This window comes from Pseudophryne corroboree, chromosome 8 (genome assembly GCF_028390025.1).
Source record: "Pseudophryne corroboree isolate aPseCor3 chromosome 8, aPseCor3.hap2, whole genome shotgun sequence".
Lineage (NCBI taxonomy): Eukaryota > Metazoa > Chordata > Amphibia > Anura > Myobatrachidae > Pseudophryne > Pseudophryne corroboree.
Window position 1 is genome coordinate 26,599,546 of NC_086451.1, and position 20,327 is coordinate 26,619,872.

Sequence of the window (20,327 nt, forward strand, 5' to 3'; positions counted from 1 at the left end):
CCCCATTCCCCTCCTCACATCATGTCACTGCCCCTGTCACGTGCAGCCCTGTCCTCAATAACACACCACTCATCTCCTGATATACTCTGTGCTGCTGGGGTACCCTGCTCCTCCCACTATATAACTCTCAGGCTGTGGCTTCCTGCTGCCTCCATTTCCCTTCTCACATCATGTCACTGCCCCTGTAACCTGCAACCCTGTCCTCATTGACATATCACTCATCTCCTGATATACTCTGTGCTGCTGGGGTACCTTGCTCCTCCCACTATATAACTCTCAGGCTGTGGCTTCCTGCTGCCTCCATTTCCCTCCTCACATCATGTCACTGCCCCTGTATCCTGCAACCCTGTCCTCACTGACACATCAGTCATCTCCTGATATACTCTGCGCTGATGGGGACCCTGCTCCTCCCACTATATAACTCTCAGGCTGTGGCTTCCTGCTGCCTCCATTTCCCTCCTCACATCATGTCACAGCACCTGTCACATGCAGCCCTGTCCTCACTGACATATCACTCATCTCCTGATATACTCTGTGCTGCTGGGGTACCCTGCTCCTCCCACTATATAACTCTCAGGCTGTGGCTTCCGGCTGCCTCCATTCCCCTCCTCCCGTCATGTCACTGCCCCTGTCACATGCAGCCCTATCCTCACTGACACATCACTCATCTCCTGATATACTCTGTGCTGCTGGGAACCCTCCTCCTCCCACTATATAACTCTCAGTTTGTGACTTCCTGCTGCCCCCATTCCCCTCCTCACATCATGTCACTGCCCCTGTCACATGCAGCCCTGTCCTCACTGACACATCACTCATCTCCTGATATACTCTGTGCTGCTGGGGACCCTGCTCCTCCCACTATATAACTTTCAGTCTGTGGCTTCCTGCTGCCTCCATTTCCCTCCTCACATCATGTCACTGCCCCTGTAACCTGCTACCCTGTCCTCACTCCTCACTGACACATCACTCATCTCCTGATATACTCTGTGCTGCTGGGGGACCCTGCTCCTCCCACTATATACCTCTCAGACTATGACTTCCTGCTGCCTTAATTGTAGTATACAAAATATTTGTATTTGTGTGTTGTTCAGTTATAACTCCCCTGAACATGAGGTAACAATTATTACATAACCTATGATAATATCTGAGGAGAGATCTTGAGAAGCCCCGATATAGTGGTCATCATTTCAAGCTATGTATGTTTCGATCAGGTACATATCTATGGCTGTCAGAAACCAAAGTGACACGACGACCATATTTGTTCTCCTGGGTCTCTACAATGCTTCTTGGCTTTCTCCAGCTTTTTTTGTAGTCTTCTTGAGCATTTATCTGATGACTTTGGTTGGCAATATGACAATCCTCACAGCTATTGTCTCCGACGCCCGCCTCCACATGCCCATGTACTTCTTTCTGGGCAACCTGTCCATCCTTGAGATGTGCTACACAACTGTGACCGTGCCTAACATCCTCAACAACATCGTAAGACAAAGTTACGTCATTTCCTTCTGGGCATGTATCACTCAGGTTTATCTATTCACGTTGTGCGCTACCACCGAGTGCGTTCTACTGGCCATCATGGCCTATGACCGGTATGTCGCCATCTGTATTCCCTTGAGATACAAGATTATCATTAATCAAGCTATGTGTGTCCAGTTAGCCTCTACAGCGTGGTCCTGTGGAATAGCCAACTCCATCATCCAGTCCCTCCCAACATCTCTCCTGCCTTACTGTGGTTTCATCAAGATCGATCGACTGTACTGCGAGGTTCAGCCCTTGCTACTGCTGTCTTGTAGTGATACTTCCCTCAATAAGTTACTGACCACTGTCTCTGCCTCGGTATTTGGAGTTGGGTTCCTGACCTTTATTTTAGTTACCTACATCTACATAGGTGAAGCCATTATCCGAATTCCATCGTCATCAGGGAGGATGAAGGCGTTTTCCACCTGCAGCTCCCACATAACCGTGGTCACCATGTACTATGGAGCCCTCATCTTCATGTATTTGAGGCCTCATTCCAGTGATTCCCAGAGAATGGATAGCGTGATATCTGCAATCTACTGTATGGTTATCCCAGTGCTGAACCCCATCATCTACAGCCTACGAAATAAAGATGTGAAACGCGCCTTGCGAAAAGTAGTTATGTTCAAATTGCCCAGTAAGACTTGGTAGAGGTGAGGAGTGAAGTGTATATATACTGTAATACTTGCATATTACCCAATGCTGTATCTTGAGGGGTATATATCACCAACAAATTTCATACAATGACATGAAACAGAAACTTATTTGGTCCTGTCCAATTAGGCTGTCTTGTTTGTGTGACACGGGTGACCTTGTGGTTATTTTTAACTAAATCCACATCATACAAACAACATCAATATGTATGAAAAATAAAAAATAACAATACATCCCTTGAGTAGACCTATGTGTTGAAATGGTCCGTCCCCATTCAATGTTACACCGCTTGTCATGGGTCAACATATGAAAAGAGAAATATCACATGTATAATAAATTCAAAATTGAATTTACAGACTAACACACACAATGCATGAACATAAAACATATGAAATGGTCCCCCAGAATCCTGCTTTGACGGAGAGACAGAATAGTTACCAGAAGAACTGAGAACCGATCATAAACAGTTCTCACACAAGTTCAATTAAATAGTCACTAAGCTTCCTCCAGGGAAGGTGCACTGGGAGCTTCTCCTGGTTATCACTCAAGGGTTCAGATGTTCTAGGCAGGTTCTGCGGGGTCAGTAGTCCTTATTCCCAACGCGTTTCGAACCACACTCTGTTTGTCTTTGTCAAGGTAGGATAAGGGTCCCAAGTCCACAAACTGTTAGGGATCCTGGAACTTAATGGTCTCTGGAGAAGTTACACCCAGCAGATCTAATTGTATTTTATCTCTATGTTTTTCTGTAACATCACAAGCATGGATTATATTACATTTGTGCTTCATTCCCTGTATTCAGCTTTTTTTTTTTTTAGGAGCACATTTTTTTTTTTTTTAAACAATTTTATTATGAAGAAAAATTGTACAAATTGTGAACAATCATAAATGTAACAGTATTAGAGATGAGCGGGTTCAGATGTAACGCCAGAATTACTGCCAGTTCGGTTTTATCCAGATTTTTCTTATTGGCTATCCAGAACACGTGACGTCTGTGAGCCAATAAGATGCCATTTTGAGAACCGAGTAAATCTGAGTAAAACCGAGTAAAACCGAACCCGCTCATCTCTAAACAGTATGTATAAAAATATCAATGAATAAACAATAAAGTATAATATATCAGTAACAATACATAACAAGAATAAGTTGCACCTAAGATCATAAATCGCCATAAGTGTTAAAAAAGGGAATGATAAACTCTAAAGATTAGGATTGATATACTGAGTTGGTGGATAGTATATACAAAACAGTATGAGTGGATATAGAAGTGGCAATCAAAAGGAACATGTAAACACATAAAAAAATAAAATTATCGCCATTCCAAGAATTTATTTTTGTTTTGTTTTATTATCAAACAGAAAAGTAGAAAAGAAAGTTAATAAACTGGAGTAAACAGAGGGAATGTGCGGAAAAGCGATAGTAAGAGAAAAGGAGGACAAAGAAAAGAAGAAAAAAGGAGGAGGGGAAGCCCACAAAACTATCGTGGATATTCATATAGAGCACAGGTTCTCAAACTCGGTCCTCAGGACCCCACACGGTTTATGTTTTCCAGGTCACCTGTAGATTTTTTAAATGTGACAGTTGGTGATACACAGTGCACCTGTTGGGTGACCTGGAAAACGTGAACCGTGTGGGGTCCTGAGGACCGAGTTTGAGAACCACTGATATAGAGAGTGCAGGAGAGCCCTCATTGAGACGTATCAGTAGCCTACAATATTGCTGATATAGACGAAGTTCAAGATAGGAACGCAATAAAGGCCAAGTTGTGTTTTCAAATACTTTCATAATGAGTTTGAATTGAGACTTAAGATCAGGGCCGGATTAAAGCAGGGGTGACAGGGGCATGTCGTCCCAGGACCTCTTCATATTAAGGGCCCCCACACACAGCGGATTGAATCCGAGGATTCTCTGGTGGCTCAGCTGTACAGTAACAGCAGCCACCAGGAGCTCCTCCGTATATGGTGTATCGTGTGTGTTTCCGTATGTCTCCGTGAGGCTCAAGACTGCGTATGGGGGAGGAAGGAGGTCACTCGCTGTTGTCATTGGAGGGAGAATACGGGGGCAGAGCCGGCAAAGCACCAGTAGCATCAGGGGCACAAGGGAAGGAGACAGAGCTGCAGGTCAGGACACTGGTGGGAGGTGTATGGAGGAAGGGGAAGATGATAGAGGTAGATAGAGGAGACTGGGGTAAAGTACAGGAGGGGAAAGAGAGGACTGTGGGGGTAAGAACAGAAGGGGGTAGAGAGGATTGTGGGGGTAAGTGCAGAAGGGGGTGGGTAGAGGACTATGGGGGCAAGTACAGACAGGATGGGGTAAATAGAGGATTGTAGAGGTTTAAAGAAGATGGTAGGTGGTAGACAGAAGTAGTTCAGGCTAGATGGAGTTGGTAGGGGATAGATGGAAGGAGGAGGGGTGTGGATGGGGTGCACTCAGGCATAGTAGTGGGGGCCCCCACAGCTTTGTTGCCCCTGGGCCCCCACAACCCTTAGTCCAGCCCTGCTTAAGGTGCATACACATTGGGCGATTTTCACCCCGGCCAAGCGATGTTCACGGGGGTGAACCACTTTCCACAGTTGGAGACTTTGAACAGTGCTTCACTTGGCTTGTAAAACAAGCCGATGGACATCGGCGGCCAGCGATGATGCGGGAGCGCGCATCAGCGCTCACCGCTCATCGCCCGCCCATACACACTGGCCGAGTTTGAGCTCAAAGTAGCTCAAAATGCCAAAAGTGAGCTATTTTGAGCTCAAAATCACCCAGTGTGTATGGGCCTTTAGTTAAATAAGTGAGATATGCCTCCAACAATCAGGGACTTTAGCAACTCTCTTCTCAATATCCAGTAACGCAGTGCGTCTATCAATGAGCCCATCTTTAATCTCCATTGGTCCCACTTTGATCTCACATTCTCTCTGTGTGCTCCTTACATTGTTTTTTCCCCCTCATTCATTGTTTACTCTGTCGCTTCTGCTCCAAGCTGCCAGCACCTACTCTTTTCCAATCCAACAAGACTATCTCTGTCTCCACCAACACAATCTCCCTCCCTACACCAACAATCTTGCTCTGCTTCCATCACTATCTTCTCCCAGTCCATCAACACATTCTCTAATTCCACCAACTCTATCTCCCTTCCTCCACAAACACTATTTCACTCCCTCCACCAACTCCATCTCCTTCCACCAGCACCATCTTCCTCTCCCCACCAACACCATCTCCTTCCTTCCATCAACGCCAGCTCGATTCAACATCTCCCTCCTTTACCAACACCATCTTCCTACCTGCACCAACATCCTCTCCCTCTTTCCACTAATGCTATTTCCCTCCCTCCATTAACACTATCCCCATTCCTACACCAACTTCATCTCCCTTTATCCACCAACAGCATCTTCCTTCTCCCTCCCTCCACCAGCACCATCTTCATACCTCCATCAACACTGTCTCCCTGTTTCCACCAACACCATCTTCATACCTTCACCAACACCATCTCTCTCATTCCACCAACACCATCTCCCTTCTTCCATCAATACCATCTTCCTACCTTCACCAATGCCATATTCCTACCTCCACCAACACCAACTTCCTATCTCCATTAACACCATCTCCCTGTGTCCACCAATGCCTTCTGCATTCCTCCACCAACACCATCTCCTTCCATGAACTCCATTTTACTTCTGATCCCTTACTGTACTGCTTGAATACTGCGATCTGTAGATGAAGGACTATTAAGAGTACCTTGCGTAAGTCATCTGGGGGTCGAGCTTTCAGCTTTCTGGCTCCGACACTATTGATCTCTCTTCTCCCATTCAAGAATCCTTCAAAAATAGACTCAAGACTTCCCTATTTACTCACACATTTCACTAATGTCCCTAGTTAAGCTCGTTTTGTATTTTATGCTGTAAAGTCAAATTTAAAGCACTTTGAGTCCTATTAGGGGAAACGTGATATATAAATACCATTGTTACTATTATTATTTTTAGACAAATCTATGTTCTATCTTTGGACACATTTATGCATACTATCTAGGTCACCTTTAAGGGTTGTGAAATGGTCCACGTCAATGAACCATGTGGGATAGTCTTTAAATTATGAAATGATCCAAAAATGATTTTTCAATATTTTGTGTATTTAGCCTTTAAGTCCAGTTCATTATTCCACAAAAATATATACTATTGTGAGCCAAAGCCTTATTAAGAGGTTGATGTATCATGCAATGAAAAGAGTGGAGAAGTGGATAATTGTAGATGTTGCCCATAGGAACCAATCAGCTTTGAGGTTGCATTTATCAAGTATATTCTATAAAATGATATGTAGAAGCTGGTTGGTTGGGGTAATTTCTCCCCTGGTCCCCTTCTCAACTCTTATCACTGCTTGGTATACATCAACCCCTATGTTCCTTCATGTTATTGCTTCCCCTATTTTCTTAGTTACCTGTTTGTGACATGTGAATTATTAAGATCTGTGTGAACTGGAGTCACCACTAATAAATGACACATAATGACCTGCACTTTATCTGGAGGGTTGTAAAGTCTGCATTGATAGACTAACGGGAGCAAATACACCATTATTAATGGATTCAGGAACAACTCTAAAAGTGATTGCCAATTGCCTGGTAGCTTGCAATTTACTGTATATGGAGGCCCACCCATTACCAATATCAACAGACATGAGGAGCAGCACACACCCAAAGGAGATATCTTAAAATTTCAGATCCTATCAAGGGGACAGGTGCCTGCAGCTGGCTTCCATCATCAGATCAGAATATGCCCCTTCTCTATGGGGCTGATCTAGCGCATACCTATCTTCATTTATCTTTGTCCTGTTGGGACAAAGTAGGTGAACTGCCCAAAAAAGGATGTAGCCTCGCCAGGATGGGGGGCACGTCATATTGCAGTGGCACAGTCAAGTTAGGGATGTGCACTGCCTAATGCTTAATAAGTACTGGGCCACGCTGGAACTTCCTACCCTCTACTAAAGTAACTAGAAGCACACATGCATGGCACCCAGTGTGGTATCATCTGTGTCATACATCCTGATAAAACCTCACACAAAACATTCAAATTGAGTCTGTCCTGGCAGAAGTGGGACAGTTGGGAGGTTTAATAAGAGTCAGGTAAAAGTTTACGTACAATGTACACTGGCGCATACCGTGTTGTACAGCAAGGGCAAATTTCACAGTTCATGCCAGGCCATGCAAAATTCAAATCATGTTTTGCAGTACTTTACTTCTGAAGCAGGGAATGCTTTTCTAGGTGCAAGCTTTGGACCCATGGCTGCATTTGCTTTTTAAAGGTATATTATTCCTCATACAGGTGGACAAAAACAGTGAATGTTTAAATATTACCTCAATGCATGATAATAAATTAGAATATAGCCAGCACCAAGGGCTGCAGCCTTAGGAGAAAAAAAGTTCTCCCAGCTGAATACGGGGGCAGTAGTGGGTTTACCACTGGGCAACCAAAGCACTTGTTTTGGGCCCATTGGGTCCCAGGGAGCCTACTAACAGGGCTAAATCACCAGCATAACTATTGAAGGTGCAAGGGGTGCATTTGTCATGGGGCCAAACAGCTTAGGGGGCCCAACGACCCAGCAAGCAAACCACCGCACAGTGTACCCTTTTTTTTTTTTTTTTTTTTTCATTTTCCTTTGTTAAGAAAAATAAAGGAAGGGTATGTGTTGTTTTATGTTTTATTTACATATGCATATCTCCAGTCATTGAGGCTGAAGAAAGAAAAACCCTTTCCTAGAACCAAAGGGAAGTGTAGTTTAATCTATTTTGTATTCTAGTGCCATTGTATGCAATTCAATTATTTTTGTCTATGTCTGCTGTAGGGTCAAAGGTGTAGCTCAATTTATTTTACTATACATACTCTGCTGGAGGTGAACACTAGGATAATATTATTTTAATCATAAATCAATAATTATTGTCTGAGAGATGTTAAAAACTTAAAATATGAAACAAGTTGCAATACTACCTGTGTCCACCAGGTGTCAGGTGCTCTCAGACCACACATTTATTGTTCAATGTAGTTTGTACCCTATGCGAGGGCATAATTCCCAGTGTGGGTGGTCGTTATCACTAGAATCATAAATCGTTTTTTTATAAAACGCTGGATAATTAATTCTGTGTAATGAACTGATTTGGATGTTTGCACATTTCACAGCAAGAAAAGAAAAAAAAATATGCTATGAGATTTTGCAAGATGTTGGTGGTCATTCCGAGTTGATCACTAGCTGCATTCGTTCGCTGTGCAGCAATGAGGCAAAAAAACGGCACTTCTGCGCATGCGTATGTGGCGCAATGTGCACACGCGACGTAAAAGTACAAAGAAAGATGTAGTTTCACACAAGGTGAAGCGTCGCTTTTCAGTTGCACTGCTGGCCGCAGAGTGATTGACAGGAAGAGGGCGTTTCTGGGTGTCAACTGACCGTTTTCAGGGTGTGTTCGAAAAAACGCAGGCGTGCCATGAAAAACGCAGGCGTGGCTGGCCGAACGCAGGGCGTGTTTGTGACGTCAAAACAGGAACTAAACAGTCTGAAGTGATCGCAAGCGCTGAGTAGGTCTGGAGCTGCTCTAAAACTGCACAAAATAAATTTGTAGCCGCTCTGCGATCCTTTCGTTCGCACTTCTGCTATGCTAAAATACACTCCCAGTGGGCGGCGGCATAGCGTTTGCACGGCTGCTAAAAACTGCTAGCGAGCGATCAACTCGGAATGACCACCGTTATCTATAAATATCTAATTATATTTTGGACCCTTCCTGGAAATGCTGAACATGTGTCTGCTATTACAAATGTGTTTTACTTTATTTAACAATAATATTTGTAGTACATTTGTTTTACTGCAGGTCGGCATTCCAAGAGGAACACTGGGTGACATTTTTGTGCCAAAAACATGTAACTGCTCTCAAACAGTCTGACTGAGGAATATGTTAGTTCAGGCTACAGAAGTTGTGTACAGACTGGCAGAAATGGTACATATGGTTACCTGGCATTGTGTTCTTCATATCTGGCATTGTGGTTTTGGGTGTGGTATGATAGATAGAATAGATTTAGGTTGACAGTGTCTAGGTCGACCACTATTGGTCGACAGTAAGTTGGTCGACATGGTTTCTAGGTCGACAGGGACTCTAGGTCGATATGTACTAGGTCGACATGAAAAAAGGCCGACATGAGTTTTTTTTTAAAAAATTGTGTCGTTTTCTTCGTAGAGTAACTGGGAACCCCAATTAGTGCACCGTGTCCCCTCGCATGTATGCTTTGCTCGCCATGCTTTGGACAAGGTGGCTTGCTCCACTAACGCTGCGCACGGCACAAGTTACCGTTCCCAATTGTAGTCCACGTGGATCGTAAAGTATTAAAAAGTTCACAAAATGGAAAAAAAGGTGAAAAACTCATATCGACCTTTTGTCATGTCGACCTAGTACGTGTCGACCTAGAGTTCCTGTCGACCTACTTACTGTCGATCAATGGTGGTCGACCTAGATACTGTCGACCTAAGTCTTGGTGACCTAGAGACCGGAGTCCGTGGTTTTAACGCTGTCCTTTTAGTCATAAATACCAATTTTCAACACCTAAAAATGACTTAAACTGACATTATTGAATCATTGGCCCTCATTCCGAGTTGTTCGCTCGTTATTTTTCATCGCATCGCATCGATTTTCCGCAAACTGCGCATGCGCAATGTTCGCACCGCGCCTGCGCCAAGTAAATTTGCTAAGAAGTTTGGTATTTTACTCACGGCTTAACGAAGAAATTTCTTCGTTCTGGTGATCGGAGTGTGATTGACAGGAAGTGGGTGTTTCTGGGCGGAAACTGGCCGTTTTATGGGTGTGTGTGAAAAAACGCTGCCGTTTCTGGGAAAAACGCGGGAGTGGCTGGAGAAACGGGGGAGTGTCTGGGCGAACGCTGGGCGTGTGTGTGATGTTAAACCAAGAACGAAACTGACTGAACTGATCGCAGTGGCAGAGTAAGTCTCGAGCTACTCGGAAACTGCAAAGAAATTTCTGATCGCTATTCTATTCGCTATTTTGCGAATCTTTCGTTCGCTAATCTGCAAAGCTAAGATTCACTCCCAGTAGGCGGCGGCTTAGTGTGTGCAATGCTGCTAAAAGCAGCTAGCGAGCGAACAACTCGGAATGAAGTCCATTGTTCTGTGTAGCAGCCGTTCACCCAGGGGTTAAAGTGCGGGGCAACGGGACAGATCTTAGTTCCATTACCTGTAATACTAAGTGGAACGAGTTCCGCCTTCATCATGCCCATGTCAGTAATTTCAACAGAAAAGTCTGCCCCGCTACCCACATCAATAAATGATGTAGGGTAGCGCTAGTGTCACTGACAAGCTGCAGCCACCTTCCCCTTCCTCAGGTCCTGGTGGCTCCATGGTCCTTTTCCGCCTGTGTCCTGAGCCATGAAGAGGAGCAGACTCTGTGCATGATAAAGACAAGATGAAAGGGGGCTGGAGGGACGCAGAGAGGCGGGGAAGTTGCTGGAGGAACACAGGGCATGGAATTATTGGAGGGACACAGGGCGTGGAGCTACTGGAGGGAAACAAGGGCATGGAGCTATTTGAAGGAACATGGGTGGTGAGCTGCTGGAGTGACAGAGGCAGATACATGTTTAAGGAGCACTGCTACTGTGGGCATTATGTGTATATGGGGCACTACTACTGTGGGCATTATGTGTATAAATGACACTACTGCGGGTATTATGTGTATAAGATGCGCTTCTGTTGGCATTATGTGTATAAGCAGCACTACTATGGGCATTATGTGCAAATGGCATTACTATTGTGTGCATTACCTGTAAGGGGCACTACTATTGTGTGCATTACATGTGAGGGGCACCACTATTGTGTGCATTATGTGTATAAGTGGCACTACTACTGTGGGTATTATGTATAAAGGGAACTACTACTCTGGGCATTGTGTATAAGGGGCACTACTGTGGGCATTGTGTATAAGGGGCACTACCGGGTGGCATAACATGTGTAATGGGTACTACTGTGTAGCGTAACGTGAATAAGGGACACTACTGAGTAAAGTGAATGAGGGGCATTAATGTTGTGTAATATAAATAAGGGGCACTACTGTGTGTCATAACGTGAATAAGGGGCACTACTATGTGGTGTAATATGAATCAGGAGCACTACGCGTGGTGTAATGTGAATAAGATTGTGCTACTGTGTGAGGTCATTTGAACTGGGGTCCTATTGTGTGACCACACCCCATCCTTGTGAGGCCACACCCCTTTTTGCAATGTGCATCTTCTGTGGGCAATGTTACTTTATGAAGCTTGGGAGGTAGGTCACACATTTATAGATTGCAGGGGGGTGCCGAAAACCCTAGTACTGGCCCTGGCTATGCGTAATGGAAGGGGGGGGGGGGGGGAATTGAGTTCCACCACCTCTTCAGGACCACTTTAAGCCCTGTGTTCACCCACTGATACGTTCCTCCAGTTACACTATGGATTTGTGCAGGATAATTTAGAGCACGCCTTTCTCATTAGCTGTGATGAATGCGAGCTGTATTTTCTTCTTTCGTGCATCGTAGATGGCAGTATACCGAGAGTAATGTTCTGTTGGGATTTATTCCTGGAGGTAAGACAGTTAGATTGATCTCTGGAGTAATGATCCTGGGGAATACAGACATATAGCCATGATAATTGGTAATCAGGCTAATTAGCTACAATTACTTTTTACGGTGATGATGAGATTGTGCATTGAGATTGTACTCTATTGTTATAGTATACTATACTACTGGTCTTCTATGCGGCAAGCCCCCAAAATAAAGATTCCTTGTGGCCGCAATTCGCTGATAAAGTGAATCTTTATGTCAGTACGGATGGTGTAATGGTTAGCATTACTCCCTCACAGCACTGAGGTCATGGGTTCGATTCCCACCATGGCCCTAACTGTGTGGAGTTTGTATATTCTCCCCGTACTTGCGTGGGTTTCCTCCGGGTACTCTGGTGTCCTCCCACAATCCAAAAAGATACTGGTAATTGGCTCCCAACAAAATTAACCCGTGTGTGTGTGTACATGTGATAGGGAATATAGAGTGTAAGCTCCACTGTGGGCAGGGACTGATGTGAATGAGCAAATATTCTCTGTAAAGCGCTGCGGCATATGTGTGCGCTATATAAATAACTGGTAATAAATAAATAAATAATGTCGGCAAATGCGGAAGTTGGTACCACCAGGGATGAATCCTTTGGATGCTTCTTCCAGCCAAAGGTAGCCCAAAACCTACTACAAACTAATGCCATCTGAACATGACATTTGGTAAATCTGACAGCTTTGCATCCCCCATAGTAATGCTTCAGAAATGTGTTCCCTTCTTCATATATTCTAGAGATAGTTTGCAAGTCCCCCCCAGAAAACACACATTATACTGCAAATATACTTTAATAATTAGGCCCCTATATGACTCTAGTAATTAGATGGTATGTTCAGTGGTTATTTAGACAGCGACAGCTCAGCTACATACATATAGTTTATTAGTATATGTATGTACATAGAAAAACAGTGATTAAGGGGGACATGTACTAAGCAGTGATAAAAGTGGAGAAGTGAGCCAGTGGAGAAGTCAACCAAGGCAACCAATCAGCATTGACGTAACATTTCTAATTTGCATACTATACAATTATACGGAGCAGCTGATTGGTTGCATGGGAAATTTCTCCACTGGCTCACTTATCCACTTTTATCACTGCTTAGTACATGTCCCTGTAAGTCAGTGCCTTAGAGCACTGAGGGAATGGATTTCAGTCTGACCAGATAAATATCTGTGTGGAGTTTGCATGGCCTCTCTCTGTTTCCTCCAGGTGCTCTGGTTTCCTCTCACAGTCCACAGACCTGTAATGTGAAACCTGTTATACTCCAATAGCCACAAATCCTTTACCCTTAATCTCAGACATAAAAAAGCTTCATCATGAATTTCACACCCTCGCATCATTCGTCCCACCAGCCCCCGCACGTGCCCTCAGACCTTCCAAGTGCCACTTAGAGCCCCCATTTGCTTCACAATTCCCCCACATTCCCTTATACTGCCACAAATACTCCCACTAACCTCAAAATGCCCCACATGCCCACAGTTTCCAGCTGTGCCACAAAACTCTCTTCAGACTTCACAACGCGGCCCGAGAGCTGGCACTCTGGAGCAGGGGTAGGCATTTATTTTAGCTAAAGGGCCACTAACACTTTCCAGCAAATATTTGAGGGCCGTACACAAAATATATTGTTTCTGCAGGCACCTCCCTCACCCATATACGTGTGTCATCATCCCCTCACCGCCCACTCCCACGCCATTATTACCAGTTATTTATATAGCGCACACATATTCCGCAGCGCTTTACAGAGAACATTTGCCCATTCACATCAGTCCCTGCCCCAGTGGAGCTTACACTCTATATTCCCTGTCACATGTACACACATTCACACTAGGGTTAATATTGTTGGGATCCAATTAACCTACCAGTATATTTTTGGATTATGGGAGGACACCAGATTACCCGCCGGAAACCCACGCAAGCATGGGGAGAATATACAAACTCCACACAGTTAAGGTCATGGTGGGAATTGAACCCATGACCTCAGTGCTGTGAGGCAGTAATGCTAACCATTACACCATCCGTACTGCCCATATAGGAACCGCATCCCAGCATCCACAGCAGCGCCGGGCAGCCAATACAGAAGGAGAGGGGGATGCTGCAGCGGCGCTTACTACCAATGACATAGCGCTGCTGCGGCTCCCTGCTCCCCCTCCCTCCTCCTCCTCCTTCTCCGCTGCCCGGCGCTGGTCCTCTTCTCCCTCCACAGCTCGGCGCACGGCGCACACAGCAGAGGCGGCATGTAATGAGTCAATTTGACTCATTACATGCCGCTGGCCGTGCGCCCTCAGGGCAACTGCGCTGTGTGCCAAGCCCACTTGGCACACACGTAGTTACGGCCCTGGGTTTGAGGGTTAGGGTCCAGGCTCCTGATGAAAATTTCTCTAATGAAACTGAAACGTTGAGGAAGTCTCTGCTGATGTTAATTAGTGATCTGCTGTGAGTGTCGCCTTGTCCCCCGTGCATTACATATTCTATTTGGAGGGCACCCAGCCAGTTGCTTTTATGGAGGGGAGAGTGCCGAGTCTGACTATATATATGTATATTACACTCTTGTGATAGCCGGGCAGCGGCCGGTCCATCAGTCATATTAAAAAGCATTGCACGCCAGGCCGTTTCATCACATAAGCAAGCAGTTTATTCACAGTTCAGACAGGGTTATCACGACAGTAACATTTAACTTCTTTTTCTTCTCTCCAGCACAATATTCATATGGGTTACATCAGGTTACATCTCCTTTCATTTGCTTCACTGGCAATAACAGCATTTACAGTGATGTGGCAGCATTACAGTACAGTACATACCAGCGCAGTCTCTGGGAATCAGTAGTGCGGCTTCCGCAAACTGAGATTCATTTCAGTGTGCTCTCCCCCATTCGCTAGGGGCTCTATCTAAACGGGATCTCTCATGGACACGTTACTGGGGGCCTTCCGCCAAACGTGGTTTCCTACCACTCACCCAGGTCCTCTCCCGCAGACTCACATCTCCCGTCCTGCTTCCTGGGTACCCCTGAAGGTGAAGATCCCCTTTATTTCTTCCACTGATTGTTCATGCTGTAGCTGCTCTCACACTGCAAATCTGGATATCTCTTGCTCTTCCTAGCAGCACCTACATGCTGTTCTATAATGCAGGGACTGTGGAGTTATAGATGCTTGTTCCACAGTCCCCAGACTGCATTTCTCCTGGACACTAGCCTGTGCCCTCCATCTCAGTCCTCAGCTCACACTGAACTGTCCTGTGCTTTGTTCCTTTTGCTAAAATCCCCCTGCACTTCCTGTCCTAACCCCCTAGATGTGGCAGGGTCTGCCAGAACTGGTTTTGGGGCCATAAAACTCCCCCACTCACTGATAAGAATTAAATGGCTTTTGGAACTTTCCAATATCTCTTGTCTCCTAACATTCCAGTATGCCACACTCTTCCACACACACACCACATCTTGTCCTCACTAACAATCAAAGAGCCTGAGAACCTGTCCTCCCATACCTTGCTTACTCTCACCCCTCTTAATGTCACCACCCATGACCCAACCACATATAGGTGTCCTCATGTGTTGCCATTTAGTCAGATGGAGTGACCTCTAACCCACCATAGGGCCACTTTCTTGGGCTGGTCACAGTACCCCTACCAAGAGACAAACCATCTGTATCACGGTAATGGGAGGATAGGTATTGCCCTGGGCCACTGCTCAAAAAAAAATGGTTGGGGGAGTATCTACCACATGCTAAAGCCCTGTCTTATGGAGTCTCAGCCACTATCACTTACTCCCCCTCAGGCCTATGCAGCCTTCTAGAGGAGACCCCTAGAGAAGCCATATTCTAGTCTCATAATTCTTGTTACTGAGCCCTCTCTTCTCATGTAGTGGCTCCGAGATAAGCCATTCCTACAAGTTTAATGTTGTTTTTATAGTCAACCTATTTTTTCTAGTTACTTGAGTTTGATGTTCTTCAAATTTCGCCCATTGTAGTGTTTTACGTTTCTGGGACTGAGGTGCTACTTCCTATTCTGGCTCATCCCATTTTCCGATAACCATTACAAAACAGTGGTCATTCCGGCACAATGGTCTTTACGCTTGCAGACAAGTAAAGCTATACAAATCAGGAGTTTTTTTGATGCATCGTGCCATGGAGTAAAGAACAAAAATAAATAACACACAGGGGACAATTTTAGTTGGGATAATCTACCATAAAGCAACTGGGAGAGGGACCTATTATATCCCCAATGTATAGCTGATGCCTAGAAAAGGAGCTTGTCAGCCCGAACACTTACATCATTTAACTACATGCCGGATGTTGTATCTCTGTATGTTGCATGCAAATCTTTCTCCTGAAGATCATACGCAGCTCACCAAATCCTGCAGAGCTTTCTGATTGAGTAGATGTTCTGTATTGATGGTCTTGCACACAATATACAGTGTTCTGCTTGGATTTCTCACACAGAATGTAGAGCACTCTATACATATCCCCTTGGATGGCATGGCAACAAATTACATTTTCATTTTGATGCGAAGACACAAATGGAGGATTACATTAAATGTAAACAGGTCAGAAAAAGTTCTATAGCCCTGGCTCCTAATTCTGGACACCTTTTAGCCTTTCAGACAGCCCCAATGGTCAATTCTTATGGGCCCTACACACTGGCCGACATCACTGCACGATATGAACGATCTCGTTCATTAATGAACAAGATAACGTTCATATCGTGCAGTGTGGAGGCACCAGCGATGAACGATGCGCGGCCCCGCGCTCGTTAATCGCTGGTGACATGTCGGCTGTGCATGCAGGCCAATATGGACGAGATCGTCCATATTTGCCTGCACGTCTACAGAGCCGGGTGACGGGGGGAGTGAAGAAACTTCACTCCCCCCCGTCACTGCCCCCCCCTGCTGCCGGGTCGGCCGTGTCGGCCGTCGGGCACCTCGGTTGCCAATCGCCTAATGTGTAGGTCCTATTACTTCAACAATAGTAATAAACCAGATACAGCTGCTGTTTTATGTTGTATAATTTAGTACCCCATGTTTGTTTTTTTTTAAAGGAAAAGTGGGGTCAGAGCTTTTTCATTGTAACAATCAGTTTTTATAATGGAGCACCTTTGCATAGCCACGTCTATTATTTACTGAATTTAACAAACCAGAAGCGTTTAAATGAATGAGGGTTATAATGTCATGACAGGATGTGTGTTGAGACGAGTCACATGATGTCATAGTCATGTGACCTTTTAGCAATGGCCGCTATGCCCGAGACTGGTCTGGTATTGAAACTAGCAGATCATCTCACATTTAACCATAATATGATTAACATGTATGTATAGCACTATCTTTATACTGTCACCTTAAACTTCTGGTTAATCTGCACTGGCAGAACATTTATATCTGCAGTGCCTTGGTGCTACTCCTGGATACGGGTAACGGATGAGTTGCAAAAACTTTATTTGTGTTATATAATTATTTCACTTGCGCTTTCACTCGCAGTTCTCCACAATACAAAGTGCTCATTGAATTGAAAAACGATTGTGCTATTTTTACAAGGAGGACATACAGAGCTAAACAAGACATATTTGAGTAGAATGCACTTTTAACATTTTTATTTTCTTTTTAATTTCTGCAACCGCACAGGTTCCGTTCCCAGATTAAGATACGTGATGATAGCACTGAGAATCTGAGAAGATAGAGCAAGTAATTGTGTAAAAAAAAGCATAGTAAGAGTATAGTCCTCAAGATGCGCTATGCTAATTTCCTCTACCGCTAATGATCATCGTAGGAGGATATATATATGTACAAATGAATGTAAAAAAGTGCAACAATTCCCTCTCTTGTGCGTTTAATGAGGATCAATCTTTGCTACTTTCATTGGTGGTTTCTTGACGTCATGCTGTTTATCCAATAACATTCTATATTCCATATTCATTGTCAGCCATCACTGACCCGTCACCTAGTCCACCATACTCCGGTACTGTTTGCCAAGCAGGATGAAGGCTGATCGCCAATGACCACAATGAGTAACCAAACCACGGTGACCAGTTTCTTAATTCTTGGCTTCTCAGCTTTCACAGAAGTCTGGCTTCCGTACTTCGTCTTCTTCCTCTTCGTTTACCTGGTCACTCTGATGGGTAATGGGGCAGTTGTCTACATTGTGCACTCAGACCATGCTCTCCACTCCCCCATGTACTTCTTCCTGTGTAACTTGTCCATCCTGGAGACAGTGTACTCATCTGTCACTCTTCCGAACATTCTTAAAAACCTGGTGTCAGGGGATAAAAGAATTTCGTTCCTTGGCTGCGCCATCCAGATGTTCTTCTTTCTGTTCTTAGGGACCACCGAGTGTCTTCTCTTGGCTATTATGGCATTTGATCGTTACACAGCTATCTGCCAACCGCTCTTCTACAATATGGTGATGAGCAAGCAGAGGTGCGGCTACCTGTCTGCTTTGGCGTGGTCCTCCGGCGCGCTTCTTTCCTTAGGACAGACAACCTTTATCTTTACACTAACCTACTGTGGTCCTAATGTCATTGACCACTTCTTCTGTGACATACCTCCAGTCCTAAAGCTGGCATGCTCAGAAACCTACCTGAATGAGATTGCCATTTTCAGCGTGTGTGTGGCCATCCTCCTGACGCCCTTTCTCCTGATTCTTGCATCCTACACCCGAATTATCTCAACGCTACTGAAAATGACTTCGGTGGAAAAGCGGGGGAAGGCATACTCCACTTGTGTGTCCCACCTGACGTCAGTCACTCTCTTCTACGGCACGGCCTCGTTTATGTACTTACGACCCCGATCCCTGTACTCTCTACACACTGATAGGTTCCTAGCACTCTTTTATAGTGTAGTGACTCCCATGTTGAACCCACTCATCTACAGTTTAAGGAACCAAGAAGTCAGAGGGTCACTGCAGAAGATCATCAAGGAGATTCACATTTTACGCAAAAAATGATAACACAAACCAAAAATCTAACCTACGGATTAAATAAATGTTCAGGCAACCTGTAGTCTTCTCTTAACTCTGCAGATGAACCTTCAAGGCTTGAGCTGATCTTCCTTGATTTACAAAATTGATTAAAGATGGTGGGCAAGGAAGTCTTCTATTTTGGTGGCATATACTGGAGCTTAAATTGTTGGAAACAGTTGAGGATGGTTGGTGATATGGTGTGAGTGACTAAGGGGTCTAATTATTAAGCCTTGGATGGAGCTAAAGTACCAGTCAATCAACTCCTAACTGCCATGTCACAGGCTGGGTTTGAAAAATGACAGTTAGGAGCTGATTGGTTGATACTTTATTAACATCCACTTTATCTCTATCCAAAGCTTAGTAAATAGTAAGTAGGTGACTGACTGACGGAGTGAGTGTGAATGATGATAAGGTAAGTGGAACATGTAAGGTACCTAAAATGTCCTCAGCAAATTGGACTGTAAGCTAAGCATTGTCTTTCTTCAAATTTATAAAATAATACCTAGACCATTTATTAAAAGGGTAAACAGTATCTTAGGGTTCGTAAAGCCATTACTCATCATATTTTTACTAAATTTTAGCCTTAATTTATGCAACGCTAACATTTTACACAGTGCTCATAAACATTGGACATCTTTCTCACATTACTCCAACTGGTTCTGCTGCAAGGCCAACTGGCAAAAAGTGCACCTCCGATTTAGCGGTCACATCGCAAATCAATATAACTCTGAATATGGGCGTATATACCCACTGTTCCTGTAAACCTATCTTGGTAGCCATATGCGCCCAATTTATACCAAATCTGTATCATACTCTTAACTTAATGGGTCCAGTGCCAGCTATCTTATACTGCAGCCTGTCCATCACCGGGTACTGTTAATGTTGGTATACATTTTCATACTTAGATATATATATTTAAAATATTGTTTTTAAATGGCTATAGTTTTTTAAAATAACTTTATTGACATTCCCCAATAGGTTACATAAAAATCCTACAATATGAAGATCAGATATTAGACCCCCCCCCCCCCCCCCCCGTCCTTCCAGGTGTCCTTTTTTAGAGTTAGGGTAACACCTTCAACTGAAGTGTCCTAACTGACGCCTGCCCATGAGTTGCAAGTAGTAAAGAACAAAGAGGCAAAACTTGGAGAGAGATAAAGTAGAGAAAGATAAACTACCAACCAATCAGCTCCTGGCTGTCATTTTTCAAACGCCTGCAAACTGACAATAGCTGATTGGTTGGTACTTTATCTCTCTCCAAGGTTTAATACATACAGATGGAGCTACGCTTATCTAGCCTTCTCTGCTGTGCCTAGGTGCACCAAGGCTTATTAGCATAAGCCTTTCATCTATTGTTCTCAGCTGCAATACAATACAGAGAGAACAATACAGCCGAGTTGATCGTAGCTGTGCTAAATTTAGCACAGCTACGATCTTCTTCCCTGACATGCGGGGGGACGCCCTGCACAGGGCTATCCCGCCCCGCATGTCAGTGCCCCCCCCCCCCCCCGCAGAAGTGCAAAGGTATCGCACAGCGGCGATGCCTTTGCACTTCAAGTGTAGCTAAAGTTGCGCTGGCCGGGAGCTACTCCTCGCTCCCCGGCCTGCAGAG

General features: G+C 44.6%; 2 protein-coding genes across 2 annotated transcripts; both read left to right on the plus strand.

Annotated features, from left to right (window-relative positions):
* Positions 1 to 1,350: 1,350 nt before the first annotated feature.
* LOC134949714 (olfactory receptor 5V1-like) lies at positions 1,351 to 2,169 on the plus strand. The gene has a single exon (XM_063938469.1). It carries the CDS (start codon positions 1,351 to 1,353, stop codon positions 2,167 to 2,169), a length of 819 nt encoding a protein of 272 aa, XP_063794539.1.
* Positions 2,170 to 17,761: 15,592 nt separating this feature from the next.
* On the plus strand, positions 17,762 to 18,700 carry LOC134949715 (olfactory receptor 10C1-like). The gene has a single exon (XM_063938470.1). It carries the CDS (start codon positions 17,762 to 17,764, stop codon positions 18,698 to 18,700), a length of 939 nt encoding a protein of 312 aa, XP_063794540.1.
* Positions 18,701 to 20,327: the final 1,627 nt, after the last annotated feature.

What these genes read in the sequence shown, in the direction of transcription:
- LOC134949714 (XM_063938469.1), top strand. Translation starts at nt 1,351, where the DNA reads ATGACAATCCTCACAGCTATTGTCTCCGACGCCCGCCTCCACATGCCC.
- LOC134949715 (XM_063938470.1), top strand. Translation starts at nt 17,762, where the DNA reads ATGAGTAACCAAACCACGGTGACCAGTTTCTTAATTCTTGGCTTCTCA.